The sequence below is a fragment of the Anopheles darlingi genome, chromosome 3, assembly GCF_943734745.1.
Source record: "Anopheles darlingi chromosome 3, idAnoDarlMG_H_01, whole genome shotgun sequence".
NCBI lineage: Eukaryota > Metazoa > Arthropoda > Insecta > Diptera > Culicidae > Anopheles > Anopheles darlingi.
Genome location: NC_064875.1, coordinates 56,863,364 through 56,879,541, shown reverse-complemented (window position 1 = coordinate 56,879,541; position 16,178 = coordinate 56,863,364). Strand labels below are relative to the sequence as shown.

Genomic DNA, 16,178 nt, shown 5'->3' with positions numbered 1-16,178 from the left:
AACCACCCAATCGGAACTAAGATATGCGTCTTCCCGGCTTTTTCCCCTTGCTGGTCTTTCGGTGAGTTACAACTAATTGCAACCAGCGCGTACCGGACCAGGTACCGACTGGTGGCGCTACCATCCACCCACCCATTGCGTAAGTTCATAATAGAGAGGAAGGTTCGCTCGTTAGACTCCGAGCAGCGGCACTAGGCGCGGTGGCTTTGCTTTGGTTCTTCTGCTGGTGTCCGCACTAACCCTCTGCACTATCATCATCTCCCAGACCCCGACCTAAGAAATGTATCAATGAACTTTTGCTTTCGTCTACGGCTCCGCAGCTGAGAAGGGCTTACGTAGATCGCCATCCCTCTGGCCGCCGGCCTGCTAGGACAATGGGTTAATGGGATGCAGCTACTACTATGCTTCCTACGTTTACCGTTCCGCAACGATTCGCTGCCGCGATCTGCGTTGGAGCCGGCCATTCGATTCGATTCGGGGGGCGTTTAATTCGATAATCGGACCCACACCGGTCCGTCGCACCTTGGCCGTGACGATGTTGACACCCGAGATTACCGGCGGGACGACACTTACCGGTTCGCTGCCCTCGTGGGACAGTGCTTCGCGTGAATTGTTGGCGCTATCAGGACCCGACGGTGGTGGTGGTGGTGCTGATTGATCCCGGATCCCCACCGGGATCGGTTGCTGTACCACAACATTCTTCTGTGAAAATGGAAACGCGAGAAAACGAGTTGATGTGATGTGAAAATTCCGGTGCGCATCGATGCATGCATCGACACTTTCGGTTGGTTGGTCAGTTGGTGTGTTGGGCGACATCATCATCATCATCATCATCATCATACCTTGCCGCCACTGATGCTGCCCCGTTTGCGTTGCACCTTCGGTGCGGTGGTAGAGGATGGATTGATGTTGACCGCACCGTTACTAGTGGCGGCTAGTGGTGGCCGATGGCTAGCGGTCGTTAAGGCTGAGGCAGCTGGGACCAGATCGTGCGCAGTACCATCGACGACCGCTACTGGGCTGGTGACGTTGTGCGGCTGGAAGCTAACTGGAGCGATCGTCGTAATACCGGATGTGCCCTGTGTCAGCAGCGCCAAGAGCAGGGTCTGCAAATGGGAACCGGAATTCGGAACTTAACTAACTGCTTGCTAGTATCCTGCGGAACAGTTCAGTAGAACAGTAGAAGTGTGCATCTAATAAAGGTCTGTACTCCACAAAAAACATCTGCAATGCCTTTGTATGACAATGTAGAGCATCCAAAGCATCCAAGGAATCTGCTCTCAATTTCACTTCGTCTTTCCACGACTCCACATCGTGACTAGACCCCCCCCAGTCCCAGTAGCTTGGTTTGGTGAAGATGATTTGTGCTGGAGCTGGACCGCTGCTAGTCGCTAGGTGTGTGGCCACGGCTGGATGCACCCGCGTGTGTGTGTGTGTAGACTTATGCATCGTGCCGCTCCTCACCGATGGCCAGCCGTTGGCCAGTCCCCTTCGTGGCGCCTCGGTCGTCTCCTTCTCTTCGTCATTCTCCACCCCCGCGACCGCCGACCTTCCCTCCGACATGAACTAATAACTCACCTGTGCCACCGCCACAATGATGAAAGCATGCTGCTGCTGCTGCTGGGCCCCCGCCACGTGACGTAATCTGAAACAATGAGAAATATTTGGCATATTAGACGATGCCTGGGGCCTTTGCGGTACGGATCTGCTTCCCTGACCGGGTCGAAGAGAAGAGAAGAGCATAACATAGTAGTCCATGATTACTACGACTTCGGTACGTCGGGGGAGGTGGATTTGATCTCGTTGCGGAGGGGTGACAGAGGGGGAAGGCTTTTCGAGATCATTAAACCGCAGCTGCTGATCGGACCCATCGCGATAAGGACCGTACCGTAGGCGCGTGCGTACCCCACGCGCCGGATTTGTGTGAACACGATCCAAGCACGCGCATCTTCGCAACAGCCCAACAGGGGCCGGGGAGCTGTCAAGCTGGCAAGCAGGTTGGCAAGAGACGCACGAGATTGCGAATCCATGACCTACCTCGATGGGAAGGGGGTGCTTGATTCGTCCATTTTGGACGCGTTTCCACTCTCGCCACCGCCAGGTCAGGTTTATTGGGCGGATATTATCCAAGCACTTTTTATGGATCTCGAACGCCCGTGGATCTCCACGGAGAAGAAGAAGAAGAAGAAGAAGAAGAAGAAGAAGAAGAAGGCGAAGAAGCAGTACAAAAAAAGCATCTGAATGCCCCTGGCCAATGCTTTGACTAGTGCCGGCTGCACTAGTGACTCCTACACCGTCAATCGAGCGATCATTGTCTTCCGCCCCTTACCACCCCTTTTCCGCTCCCTCACACCGCTCTCTCTCTCTCTCTCTCTCTCTCTGTGCAACTGGAGCGATGCGTAAAAATGCGAAATTGCACAGGAAGATAATTATTCGCGAGCCCGCCCGGGAGTGCCGCGAACGCTGCTGCCAAAACATTTACAATCGCGGTAACGCGACCATGATGGAGGCCGCTGTGGAGGAGCTGTGGAGAAACCATGGAGGCCCTAGCCCAAACCATCAATCAGCAATAGAAGCCAGCCAGCGACGGCAACCGATCATCGTGCTTGACGTAACGGTTATCCCCCTGCGGGGGCACGCTGTTATCCGGAGGCACGTTCCGTTCCGGAGGCCGGCGGGATGTCAATGCGACACCGCACACCGATAGGCCGCATAGATCCCTTGTTCCCGGTGGTTCTGCAACGGGTTCTGATTGAGCCCTTCGACGACAATTTTCCGGGGCCACAGAACGAATCGAACCACCCGGCGCCCGGCGAAGGGAGCGAATGACGCGCGGTTTGGACACTGCTGGCGGAGTTCGCGGTCGCTTCCGATGCGCACCGACTTCCGTCACCATCACACCACCACTCCAGGGCGCCGGTGCAGTACAGTGCGGTTTGACCTGCTTCCTTCCAGGTGTGGCCATAATTCACCGTAGCCGAACAGCCGAACGAACGAACCGCCGCTCAGCCGCTTACCGCACCGTAATAAAACAGAACAAATTATGGCACACCGAGAGCGAGCACACTGTCTCAGTGGTCCCCAGATAGACAGACGGAGGTAGTTTCCACCAGCAAATCTAGAACACTGGCACGGCGCGGTGCGGCGCGGCGATTCCAAGGTGTTGCGGCTATAAAAAGCTTTTTTTATAACCCGCAGGGTGCAGCGGCTAGAGTGCAGGAGCAGGAGTGCCCGTTCTAGCACCAGTTCGGCGTCGCCAAAACCCTAATCACAAGCAGCCGCTGCCGCCGCCACCGCCGGAAGCGATCTCAGAAAAGGCGCCTTTTTGGGCCCCGAATTGGGTCACAACAGTCCGTCGAGGTTGTGGCGACCGCCGCGAGCCTGCGAGTTAATCAATTTACCCAGCAGCCTCGGAGCAGAAAAGTGCGACCCCGGCCCAGCAGCCACAAAATGGCCACAAAATGGCATCATCGATCATCGACGGGCTGCACTCCGAGACGCAAAAAGGGAATGCTGCTCCCACTGCTGCTGCTGCCAAAGAGGTGTTAATGGCGATTACAGCAGCGATCAACCGAAAGCGGCCATGGAGCGATGGAGGCTCGCGATTTCGCGTGAAGTCTCCGGGAGGTAATTGGGCGACACGGGGGAATGGAAGCGATATTATCGTCCGGGAATCCGGGAATGCAGGTCAGCGCGAGATAAAAAAAAAAAACGGGGAGGAGAGGACGCGAGCACGTCATCGGCTCGGGGCGGGGGGGAGATGACCCCCGGTGGGAATTGTTCCAAATCGCTAAAAGCAATCTGGCCCGGACACCGAGATGCATCAACCTCGCGATCAGATGCACTCGCGATCAGATGCAGCAACAGCAACAGTGAAAAGGTGCACGACGCACGACAACGGACTCCCACGGGTTCGGACTCCCGGAAGTGGCAGGATTAGTACGTTCCGTTTACTGCTTCCGCCCTCCAGGGCCCTTCCGCCACGATCGCACCGATGCCGATGTCGATGGTTTGATAGTACCCCCCCCCCCCCCCCCACCGTGCGAGATGATGCGATCTCTGGGACATCTTCCCATTGGAAGCAGTCGTTTTTTTGTTGTTGTTTTGTTAATTCTTAACCCCCCCTTCCCATTTTTTTTTTCTTTCTCTCCCACTCCTCCCTAGTGAATGCCGCAAGTTCTTTATGTTTTTCAATTACCGCTGTTTCCAATTCATTTCCGTTTTGACCGTTTGCAATTGAGGTGTTTCGCCGCCACCTAGCGCCGAGGCCAATTCGTTTGATGATAGTGCAACATCTGGAACGATGTGTGTGTGTGTTTGGCAGTTGGGATGAGCGTGATTCTTGCGGTGTGTCGAGCACAGTGGAGTAAACTGTGGCGGGACTCCCGCCTCCCGGGGGTCTTTGACTGACAGGCGGCCGGACTACTTTGATCTTGTTACTGGATCTGGTGATTGTGTTGTTAGGTTCAGCTGCTAAATTGGATTTCACGCGATTTGTGCTACAATCAAACAGGGGTTGAGGATATAGCGAAGGATCAGCCCAACTCATCGCTACATAAATCGCTAATCGAATCCTGCATTTTTATCAGTTTCGCTGTAAAGTTGTGCAAATATCTTGAGAGGCACTGCCTCGACTGCAATTTTATTTTGCAGCTCTTAAGCACATACCAACAACGCACCAACATTGAAGGCGCTTGCGTCGCGCCTTTTGACTGTTCTTAACAGCAAATTTTCGACCAAGAGCTGGATAAATACAACATAGAACTGAAGGAAAGGTTCCTAACTGAGCTAGACCACAATAGCAGCTTTATTTAACTCTCTTTTAAACAGTTGAACGACATGAGGAAAGCAGATCATCCAAAAACAGTTAGCAACCGAAGTAGAGGAAATGCAAATTGCTTCAACGTAACGTTCTTGGGGCTTGTTCTTGGTGATCGTAACGAGAGTAGCATCGCAAAACCGAACCTAATCGCTTATGATTGCGCTAACTACCCAACGCACGAGATCGACAGATGATCGATCGATCGATCGATGAAGGTGAGTATCGATTTCCAGCGAAAACCGACAAGAATTCGTTGGATCATCACAATCACAGAACACCGGCTGTTGGTTCTCGCTAGCAAGAATGCTCCATTCTAAGCTGCTAAGCTCCAGCTGCCTCCTTCTAAAGTACAGTTAGGCGAAGGTTTCTAAGCAGAACTACCGCTGAGATTGCGCTGTTCGTTCGTTGCTTTAGCCGAGGGTGTCGTCTGTTATTAAACAATTCGGCCGAGCCCTTCCCCCCTTTGGAGGGGCATTCCCTGGATTGTTACTCACCTGGATTGAGTCATTTCGCTGGCCGAAAATCAATAACGTTCCAGCACCCGGTGGACACGCGCGTCAAACAATCCCGTTGGCGACGGGATCACGGGCTGAGGTTTTTTTTCTTCTTCCCAGCGGGCTGGCGGGCTGGCTGGCTGGCGGTTGCGGTGCTGCGGAACGTCTTAATCTAGCTCACCCCGGGGGGAACGGGAGGGTGTCCCGGTTGGTACGAAATGAGCGGCGCGAAAGCAAATTATTGTCTTTTAAACGTCGTCAGCGTGTGGTGCAGTGGCCGAGGAACCGAGTGTCATCAGAATCGTGGCCGTGCCTCCACCGGGGGGAGGGGGACCCACCAAACCGTGACGCGGAATGTGTCTCTGTTGCTGTTGCTGGTGCTGCTGCTGCGGTCGTGATCACTAGAACACTTTTCACCGTTCTGTCACGCTTGCCGAAAGTGTTGTTGCTATGATGGAAATTCTGGAGCGAGGAGCAAGGGGCGAGGCGAAGATGCTGCTTTGCGCTTTATGTGTGTCTGTTAAGCTCACTCGGAACAACCGTTAAGAACCATGATCATACCACTGTAGCCAGAATCTAGCACCAGAACCAGCTCTGGATGGATGGACTGTCTCGAGGAAAAAGCTCATAAATCAATACCGACGCGAACACCGATCCCCTGACTTCGGTTTTCACTTTCAAACCAATGGAACGTCCTTCGGTAACACCGGTCCACCACCCGAACGGCCCTCTTCTTATGCTGGACAACAGCACCAAATGAACTCACTAAAACTTAATTTATTCACACCCATTCACGTTTTATGTCAGTGCACTCCACTCCACTCCGAACCCCCTTTTCGCGGTTCGCGTGCCACTGGTCAGTTCTATTACACAACAGACGACGAAGGCAACGGGCCGTGTGCCAGCACCACTCCTCGACCCGGTCCGAAGCCACTTTCCTGCAACGCGCGACGCTCGGTTTTTGGGCTGTTCGTTTGCCGGATCGCGCAAGTTCTTCGTTCCGCTTTGCTTTTCTTTTGCTTTTTGCTTTTGTTTGACGCGGATTGTGGTGGAAAACTCACCCACTCGCTGCTACCTCCGTTCGCGATCGTAGCCGTAGTAAGACTGACTAGCAGGGTGGCGGATTCGCGCGAAGAAAACCTCACCTGGCGGTGATGGCATCGAAGCGCCACTAATCGCGGCCTCGGGGGGTGGCAGTGGGAGTCGCTGATGCTGCCGACTGTTGTGGCCTGGCTGCTGGCTGGTGTGATCTAGGGACGGTGGTGGTGAACGGTGAGGTGAGATAGAATGATGAAGTGATGAATGCAAGATTCGATGACTTCATTGACAGGAACGCTGCTGTGGCGGGCGTTTGCCCGATGCTTGGGATGCGGAAGAAGCGCCGGTTCCAGGCGGTGCGCCATTTTATGGACTTTTGTCCACGATGTTCTTGGTGCAGCCGCGCTTTGTTTGTGTTGTTTCATTGCTGTATCTTTGAGGCTGTAGCTAATTTCCTGCGAATTAATTATTTAACCCCGAATACGAACAAAGAACTTGTGCGTTAAAGAAAGCGACGAACCGGCTTGGTTAAAAGTGCATTCCGTTAGGGCGCTTCAGGCGCCTAAACTGCTGTTGTATGTTACAGTATACTACTATGAATTGCGATCCTCTATTACTTAATTAATTGATAAGCATTTGTCAAACACACGCTTCATGAATCTAAATAATAAAACAATCCGGAGACCGGAAAACCTGCTTAATTGTGAAGTGTGACAAGGTTAAATAAAGATAAAAAAAAACTCTCTGGTCTGACAACATTCCAAACGATCCATCCAATCCAACCATTAGCTAATAGCTCGATAATGCAATCGGCCGTAATTTGAAAGATTGCCAAAGATGTATGGTAATGCGATCGGAGCACCAGAAGCAATGAGAAAGAAAAGCCTAAACACACCGGGCGTGACACTCTGCGGTGACAAACAGCAAAACGGCGGAGGACCGATGACCTAGGAAAACGCCCACCTTCCTCCCTCGCTCCGGTGGGGCGGTTGGGCCTTTTTCATTGCCACTCGGCGTACAATCACTTTTCCGTCGGCGTTAATCACTCGCGCTAGGTCATCTCTCTTTCGTTATGCGCTCTTCATCCTTTTTTGCGCAAGCTGCCTTCTCCTCCTTCTCTCCTCGTGGCGATGGCGCGCGCGACCCCTTTTCTCACGATCATGCTTCCTTTCGCATCCTCTCGCGCCGCGCCACGCCGCGAACTGACTTTTCCACTTCATTCACCGATCTTTTGCACGCGTCCTCAGCCTCAGCGATCGCGATCGCGTATACGGTTTCCCCAACCGGGCTGGCGCCGATTACAAAATGGCCATCAATGGCGTGAGGTTTATTCAGCGTCTTTTTTTTTTTGTTTGGTTTTTGGGTTTTGCTTTTCGCACCGATCGCATCAATGATCGCGCCGGGTGCAATATCCTGACATTGAACCGGTTCGTACCGCAGCATGTGTGCATGCGGTGAAATGCAACCTCCCCGCCCTCAAAAGGTCACAAACACACACACACACACACACACACACACACACACGAAAAACCCCGTGGTTCCTCCTTGCTTTTGGCTTTGCTGTTTGGATGTTTGACAAATCGATATCGAATCCATCACCGGAGAGACACTCCATCGCGTACATAATGACGCAAGGCGCCACCATGGGGCCACCTTTGCGGAGGTGAGGCAAGGTTCGTTGCCGGGCGCCGCTCGGTAGGAGGCGACAGATCAAAAGCGAACCCCAAAACCACTCGACTGGCAAGCGTTCGTCGGTCGCCAGCGTTTATCAGCTCGTTGATGAATCAATTAACCGACGAGGTAGCCAAGAAGGACTGGTTGGCTCGGTGGCTGGCTGGCTGGCTGGCTGGCTGGCTGGCTGGCTGGATCGGAGTTGGATAAAAAGTGAGAAGAACGAGCAAGTCAAGAACCAGAAAGTCACACTGTCATCGGTACGACCACCAGCGCCATTGATGATGGTAGAACGATCTCATCAAATTGATGCACCGTACCACTGTCTTCGGTGCTTGTCAGCTTCTGTGAGTTGAAAAAGAAAAAAGAAATCATTCCCGGGAGGGGGGCCCGATGCAATTTAATGGGAATCATCTCATCCCTTAGCACAAGGGCTGCCGGTCGCTGTGGGCGATGAGAAAATTTCTAATCAGAACTTTACTATCTCAAATTGTGATTGTGTTGTTTTTTTTTTGTGCTGCCTCTTATCGAAGAAACCAAAGGCGAAGACAGCGCGCCGGTGGCCACGGAGCAACTTGTTTTCTGCTAATTTTGCTTCATTTCGCGCGCACAGAAGGGTTTGCTTCGTCGGTTCTGTGAGGTGTGGTCCTATCCTCCTACCTGGATTATGGGATTTCGCGGAAGAACGTGGCAGTAAGTTTAAAAAGTGCGAGGGATTACAGATGGATACTGGAGTAAAAATGTGAAATAAAAATTACATTTTGATAACTAAATTTAAGAACGTAACATTGCGTCACAAGAAGAAGAAACAAAGCTTCAGTTCCGAGAAGCAATGCCACGGATTACAGGACTTTTCTAGTGCAGCTCGTCAAAGGTAAGGTCCGTGGTAACTTATCGGGTCCTCCCCGTAAAACCACTCGCGTCACCAGAAATAATCATCGACCGGACACCGCCGACAGATCCTAGCATCCCGGACCCGGGTTCGTCGGAGCGCCTCATTCTGTTCTGCGACGTCACCGAGGCCCACCGCTCGGCGCTTATTACAACAGGGCCGCCCACCCTCACCGCAGGTGGCCGCTGACCGGAAAATATTAATTATCGCGTCTTGCAGCTACATTATCACACCACGAAGCCTTTGGTCAATTGGATGCGGGCACTACTTCCTGGCCGATGGCCGATGTGCCACCGTTGGACTGGCCGACTGGCAGCTTTTATCTCCTTTAATTGAACACGCTCACGGTGCTCCCGTCCGATGTCCGATTAGCCATGGGAACCTCGAGCGAACTGCAGCGACCCGGGGGGGCGCATTACACAATTACAAGATGTCCGGTATTGGACCTCGCGGTTGCCTACGCGAGTTCGGACCAAACTGTACCTTCAACTTGTCATCCGAACGAATTTACGGAGGTCAATCGTGTAGCAGCAGCAGCAGCAGCAGTGGCTTATCCGCCGTGCTACATACGCACGCACACCGGTTTCCCATCTATTGTTTCCATTCGACCCATAGCGTACCTCCCAGACAGTCTAAAGACGCGTGCCAATTGGAGTTCCACCTGGTGCTTCATTTTAATTCCGGCGTCTTATGGTCGCTAGCGACCGGCAGTTTGTTCTACTCTTCCGCAGACATCTATCTTTCGCCGGTGAGGGTCATCATTGGCTCGATGGTATGGTTGCTCATTAACCCCCTGTCCCCTCTCCTAGCAGATCGGCGGCAGTTGACTTCCGATTTTCCGAATTTCGTTGCGTGCCAAGCACCTCACCTTGACAGTGCGCCCCGCAGCATCGCCCAGATGAACGATACGCAGAAGAACAGGAACAAATTCGTGGAACTGGTTGCGGTGTGTGCGTGTGTGTGGATGAATGGGAAAGAAGAACTCCATTAGGATGGGCAGCGAACCGAGCCGTTAAATACCAAGAGGACCTTACCAGTTCGTGTTCAGTATGTGCAGACACAGCTGAAGGCAGGCCCGGGCAAACTCGGTCCAGACTATCGCCGTCGTCTCGAGCGCACAGCCGGACAACCGGATCGCTTCCATTATCGACGGCTTCCAGCGTTGCCAGATTGCACCGAAATCTAGATTCCCTCGGGTCTGGCAGTCGGCATCCTTCGGTGCAGCCAGCTGGCGCTTCTGGTTGTTATCCAGCAGTGTCCTCAAGTACTGCAGATGCGGACAACGCTCGCTCGAACACGAACAGTTCATTTTTCTTTAAACTAACCCCCGGTGGAGAACACGTTTAATTTGGATCCGAAAAATGGGGAACTTCCATTGAGAAGACGCCGAACGAAATGAACGAACTGACGCTGGTCTCTCTGGGTGAAGGGAAAACTGCCGTGCCGTTGGTTACTGCGATGCGCGCGGTGGATCATCTCTAGAGATGCGAAGGTCTCTCGCGGGCGATCTCGCTAACGCAGTATGCTAAACGGGAGACCCATTCACTTCAGTTCGGAAGACGAATTCGCTTCCTTATTTAACCGGCTTAGCATACAATCGGTCTCCTTGAGGGTGCCGAGGGTATGGAATACCTAGCCCACTCTTTTCCTTCCGCCAATCGGCCAATCTACCGCCATGCAAATGAGACAGTAAAGCTCTTGAAATATTGAACGAAATTTATTCATCCTTCAGCTGCAGATCTAAGAATTGTTGGCAATGGTGGTGCGTATCCAGTCATGGTAGTACGACACTCGCGCAAACATGTCCGGCATTCCGGTAGCGCACGGCATGCCAAAGTTTACCACACCTACCAGCTTGTTCCCGAACACGAGTGGACCACCAGAATCGCCCTATTGCAGGAAAACAAAAAATCAAAAAAGATAATAATAAGCATATCAACTCATAAGCATAGCAACTATCGCTACATCGACATAATTGACTTACATTGCAAGCTCCTTCGCCTTGTTTAGTCAGGGTGCAGACGTGTCCGATGTCCACGTTGTGCGGGTTTAGCATAAGCTTGGCCTTACAATCCTTGTTAGTTAGTGTACGAAGATCAATGGTCTGTAGCTGCGTCGGGGAAGGACCCCAGACATCTAGCATACCCCATCCAGTCAATCGCACAGTAACGTTCGCTGGCAAGGCTTGTTCTGAGTACTCGATGCTCTTGACTTTGCTAGAGAATTGAATTGGGGCCGCCAGGTGTACCAGTGCGATATCATTGTGGAACTGTGGACGATTGTAGCGACTGTGGGAGAACAGTCGGTCCACTCTGTACCGTTGGCCACCTTCCTTCAGGTTGTTTGTGCCGGCCAACACCTCGAGATCTGCTGCATCTATTCTGCATGATCATTACCCGATGATTTAATGTATGTTTACAGAAGTATAGGAATTTAATAGTTTACTTACTCTTTAATACAATGGGCAGCAGTTAGAATCCAGCGTTCGTTTAAAATGGAACCACCACAGAAGTGTCCCCTATCGGCAAGCTGCAGCGATATTTGATAGGGAGCAGAGCTTTCTTCTGCATCTTGACCACCTACCACACGGTTAGGATGCCTGCTAGGAACTTGCTGGGCGTCTACTATCGCACTGATCACTGCCAGCACAGTAATGATTGCCTTCATTGTAGCAGACTTACTTTGTTAGCACTTTCCACTGTCGAGAGAACTAGCATGCGTCTGGTGTTACGGTGCACCTTGAGATGCTTTATAAGCATCTCGATCGCTGCAAAACACTCTTTGGAAAATTGTAAAATATCATAAACACTTCAATGAATCCTAACAGGCATCATTAAATAGGGTTTACGGATAGCGAATGGACTTTGTAGAGCGACTTAGTACGCGACAGGGTAATACGCTACCACTCAACGATTACTTTAAAATGGATTAGCTTAATCAGTTCCTGAAGAGCCTAAGCATGAGAATAGCAGTAACACTCTTGATTCCCAAATAAAAATACGTGATATGGGTTTTTGAATGAAAATAACAACATTTATCTTCTGAAAACCATTTCAATCCAATTTAACATTGACTATTCAACATCTTAACGTAGAAATGAATTTGTGAGCAAAATCGCAGGTAAAATAATAACGGTTGCGTAGTATGAATGAAGAATTCATCAAATAAATTGCTAAAAGATTTCCAATATTTAACCGTTCGATAATTAAACATGATTTTTTCAACTAATGCTGTGTGGACAACAAACAACTAATATAAAAGAGCTAATTAAATATCGTTGTGTTCTTATTTTTTATGTTGTAACCGAAACTCGTATATGTTTTTTTTAAATTTTTTTATTTTTTATTATTTTCATTATATACTTTTCTGGAACAGGAGAAATGCTACATTGACACTGCACAATGATGAAAGAATCAAACAAAATCATTAAGAAATTAAGTTGTGGGTTTCATTTTATTGTCATTAATTCATTCCATCTTAGTGTTTCGTTCGTAGTGCAGATGCGTTCGTTTATCCAAACCGTTCAGTTGTTGCGGATGGTTGTACGGATCCAATCGTGGTAGTAAGAGACGCGGGCAAATCCATCCGGATACCCGAGCGCACACGGAACTCCAAAGTTCACAACTCCGATAACCTTATCTTCGTACACCAGCGGACCACCAGAATCTCCCTGGAAGCATTCAAAACGTATATCGGTTAGAAAAAGGACGACGACGAGTGCCGCACTTGCCCCTCGAACACTTACATTGCAAGCACCTTCACCAGTGCGTGTCAGCGTGCAAACGTGGCCAATGTCCACGTTGCGCGGATTACCGCTCTTCTTCTTGCAGTCTTCATTGCTCAGCGTACGTAGGTCGATGGTCTGCAGCTTAGTGGGAACCGAACCACCAGCACTGGTGCGTCCCCAACCGGTCAATCGCACCGTAGCATTTACCGGTACCACATTCTCCGAGTACTCGATACTCTTGACAGTGCTGGAGAACTTGATCGGAGTTGCCAGACGCACCAGACCGATGTCATTGTGGAACTGAGGGCTATTGTAGCGGCTGTGGTAGAGTAGCTTGTCCGCCTTATACCGTTGACCTCCTTCCTTCAAGCTGTTCGTACCAACCAGCACCTCCAGCTCTTCCGCATCAGTTCTACGGAAGGAATTTTATGTTGGTTAAACAAACGAACGACTTCTCATCGCTTTAGAATACACTTACCCAACGAGACAGTGAGCTGCGGTGAGAACCCAACGTTCACTTAGGATGGAACCTCCACAGTTGTGGCCCCAAAGCGCAACCTGCAGCGATACTTGGTACGGTGCCGAGCCTTCCTCTGCCTCTTGTCCACCGACCACACGGTTCACGTAGTGATCGTCCGGGACGAGCTTCGGGATGTTGTTGGCCCCTACCATAAGGCAGACAGCCGCTAGCACCGTGATACCGCGCAGCATTTCGAATCTTCCCGTTGTTCCGTGTATGTTCTAGTTAGAGAACTGAAGCTCGATTGATACTGTACCGTTGAAATGGGTATCACTTTTATACGAGTTACTTTGACCACTCGATGGTTTATGATGTACAACAAAGGAAGGATGTCGTCTACTACCGTTCGCAATTGAATCCTCATCCTCGTTAGGCTGATCGCAGCACGTTAGCCGAACCGATTAATCGCTTATCGATCAACAAACAACATTTCCGGAACCAACTGTTCCCCAATCGATAAGGTAAAAGTGTAGCTCAGCGTTACAAGTGCATCGTGATGCTTCACCACCTGACCAGACAGCCACGCGATCATAAATCTGGATCATTGACGAGTGGTATTACGGAGCACTTTCCAAGGATGAATCCGACGTCACTAGACTGAATAGTTTGTTTAACCTACGCCACTGTTGATCACATTACAATAAAGATTAGGATAAGATTAATTTCAATTTTGAAGTGCAACGAAGATGGATTCTCTTTGTTTGGTCATATAACTTGGTGGTTTATCGGTTAATAGCACAAGAAAGGGACATTCTCGAGTCATGAAATGTCTTTACGGGCTCTTCAAATAGGCGCGCAAGCTCAAGTGTAGGTTTTTCAACTTAATATGCCGGGAAATCCAATGGATTATTCGATTTTGAAGTCTTTAACATTTAAAAACACATCGGGCTGGACAAACAATAGCAATGACTTTATTAATTCTTGCAAACTGTCTCAGCTGCCGTCAATGATTTTTATTTCCATGCAAACTGTATTAAGATGACGAAGCACGTACTTATTGCATTAATAAGCTGAAAGAAACAATTATGAATTAATAAGTTAAAAATGTCTCTTCAAAATCCATACGGACCGTAGCGATGATTGATAGATTCAAGGGTACAAATCGCATGCTCGGTATCCTTCATGCTGATGGAGAATTAGTCTGGAGAATCGAATCACCTGTAACAGTATAAATTATGCTAAGCGTCACCGAAGCAAACTGTCGTTAACAGAACTATCTTACTGTCTCGTTTTCCTCTTTATCGGTGATTACAAATAGCTTGTATAGAAGCAATCCAGTTCGCCGACGCTATAGAATGAACAATTGAAGTTGAATTTGGTCAGGATTACGGTAATGTCTAAAACAATTCTAGCACCTCATGATCCATAGAATGTTTCGGATATACGATTAGCAGCAACAATCCAATGTAGATAAGCAGCCATATAACGGCATACACGACATGTGATCCAATCGATACGGATTCAACGTCTCGGCGTAGGTACTGATACAACTCTAACAACTCCACATTGACCACCACAATGATGGCGGCAGTGGTACTCAGAAGCACTTTCCCGTATCCTCCATTGATTTGTAGCATCAGCTCGTGAAGTGTGTTGTGCTGCTTTCGGAGACTCTCGAGCAATCGCACTCGATCAGCTGATTCGCTTCGTTTGTCGAGCGTCGTTTTGATCAATCGAGTATTAATTCGCCGACAGGCATGTAGGACGAATGTGACGGCAAACCAATACTGACCAACAGTGAAAGCAGTCACTAGGGTCGGTAGGTGCACGCAACAGATGGATGCCAATGTCATGCAAAGGTTTTGCCACGATAGCCAATCGACGGCGATGGCGAGTAAGAATGTGCCGATTGATACGATAAGCAGTCGATTAAACCAAGCACCAATCCAGTCTAACCCTGCAACCTGGTTACCACTCTTTTGAAGGATCTCTATGAAGTGTTGCAGCACTTGATCGTACACGCGAGCATGCCGGCGACTGCCTACAGTGACCAGCAGAGTGTTGGTCATGGCCAGCAGTATCTCCAGGTTGTACAGCAAACCGTTGAAGAACGGATAGTGTTTGACGCCGAAACGAAAAGCAACCTTATACCAGTAACCGCCGAGCTCGAGAACGATGATGAGTAAGCTAACGACCGACTGCAGGGTTCGCCATTTAATGAAATGTCGCGGACGTTTGTTCAAGCATGGTATATGCAGAGGAGCAATACCGAGCGATTGATGGATGATCAGCGATGGTTGAAGTGCAGTTCTAGTGCAAAACATGGAGCTAAAACCTTACAAATCACTTGCCACCGAAATAGGTTCTATTGTGGCTGCACTTTCCTTACTGGCGGTCATTGTTAGCATTATGGAGAATTCTACTTGTACACCATCGCATTCTCTTTCGAGATTTAACTACCTCTGTTGCTCTGGGATCAGCATTTATCCCAGTTATGTTTATTCAATAAGCGACATGGCTTTTAACGGAGAACCACTCTATTAGCATTCAGGTTGAACGAATATGTATGCGTGCTAGATGTAGGTTGCACGTCGGTTGATATATGAATATCACGATTCATGAATTCATTAAGAATGTCCTGCGCATCTCGCTGGGCCAATATGACGTCGTACACGCGATGAGACTCTGCAGTAGCCTCACGGCGCCCAGATAAAGGACACGATGACCGGTTCCACTTACAACAAAGAGCAGCTAGCTGCAAAGCTTTATTCATCCATTCAACCGTTCCTATTCTACAGTCAGCTGCTATGTAGTGCCCCATATCCGGTCGCGATGTTGCAGTCCTCGTGTCATCAGAGCCTTGTGTATCAATCAAACTTCAAGCTAGCTCGCTGCCTTCTCACTACATCGCTGATGGTCTGTATCGCTCTCTGCAATTTGGAGGGAGTGGTTGCTATGATCTCCGTACCACTACCCTTCTTCACCGCGACACTCTACTTCAACGTAATGGTGGCTAATGTCGCCGTTAGTGTGCTATCCGTCGCTCGGAGCTACAAAAAGGACGAGGCTTACGA

At 49.9% G+C, this 16,178-nt stretch overlaps 3 protein-coding genes across 3 annotated transcripts in view; all 3 read right to left on the bottom strand.

Moving 5' to 3' along the window:
- Positions 1–10,226, bottom strand: part of LOC125955625 (uncharacterized) — a 14,555-nt gene extending 4,329 nt beyond the window's left edge. Inside the window, exons 1-5 of the mRNA XM_049686765.1 lie at positions 9,952–10,226; positions 9,786–9,854; positions 1,579–1,645; positions 843–1,106; positions 574–702 (exon numbers count right to left, since the gene is read on the bottom strand). Of these exons, the coding sequence (XP_049542722.1) occupies positions 574–702; positions 843–1,106; positions 1,579–1,645; positions 9,786–9,854; positions 9,952–10,226 (804 nt within the window). The remainder of the gene's footprint in view (positions 1–573; positions 703–842; positions 1,107–1,578; positions 1,646–9,785; positions 9,855–9,951) is intronic.
- Positions 10,227–10,652: 426 nt separating this feature from the next.
- Positions 10,653–11,617, bottom strand: LOC125955355 (chymotrypsin-2-like). Its single transcript, XM_049686486.1, has 3 exons — positions 11,367–11,617; positions 10,902–11,298; positions 10,653–10,807 (listed from the first exon to the last, which is right to left on the bottom strand). Exons 1-3 carry the CDS (start codon positions 11,582–11,584, stop codon positions 10,658–10,660), a joined length of 765 nt encoding a protein of 254 aa, XP_049542443.1. The 5' UTR covers positions 11,585–11,617; the 3' UTR covers positions 10,653–10,657.
- Positions 11,618–12,343: 726 nt separating this feature from the next.
- LOC125955354 (chymotrypsin-2-like) lies at positions 12,344–13,422 on the bottom strand. The gene is made up of 3 exons (XM_049686485.1): positions 13,123–13,422; positions 12,663–13,056; positions 12,344–12,587 (listed from the first exon to the last, which is right to left on the bottom strand). Exons 1-3 carry the CDS (start codon positions 13,353–13,355, stop codon positions 12,441–12,443), a joined length of 774 nt encoding a protein of 257 aa, XP_049542442.1. The 5' UTR covers positions 13,356–13,422; the 3' UTR covers positions 12,344–12,440.
- Positions 13,423–16,178: the final 2,756 nt, after the last annotated feature.

Excerpts from the sequence above, each read along its gene's own strand:
- LOC125955354 (XM_049686485.1), bottom strand. The coding sequence starts at position 13,355 with ATGCTGCGCGGTATCACGGTGCTAGCGGCTGTCTGCCTTATGGTAGGG. Across the intron at positions 13,057-13,122 it reads GCAGCTCACTGTCTCGTTGG|AACTGATGCGGAAGAGCTGG; the intron begins GTAAGTGTATTC and ends TTCCTTCCGTAG. Across the intron at positions 12,588-12,662 it reads CTGGTGAAGGTGCTTGCAAT|GGAGATTCTGGTGGTCCGCT; the intron begins GTAAGTGTTCGA and ends GAATGCTTCCAG.
- LOC125955355 (XM_049686486.1), bottom strand. The coding sequence starts at position 11,584 with ATGAAGGCAATCATTACTGTGCTGGCAGTGATCAGTGCGATAGTAGAC. Across the intron at positions 11,299-11,366 it reads GCTGCCCATTGTATTAAAGA|AATAGATGCAGCAGATCTCG; the intron begins GTAAGTAAACTA and ends ATGATCATGCAG. Across the intron at positions 10,808-10,901 it reads AAGGCGAAGGAGCTTGCAAT|GGCGATTCTGGTGGTCCACT; the intron begins GTAAGTCAATTA and ends TTCCTGCAATAG.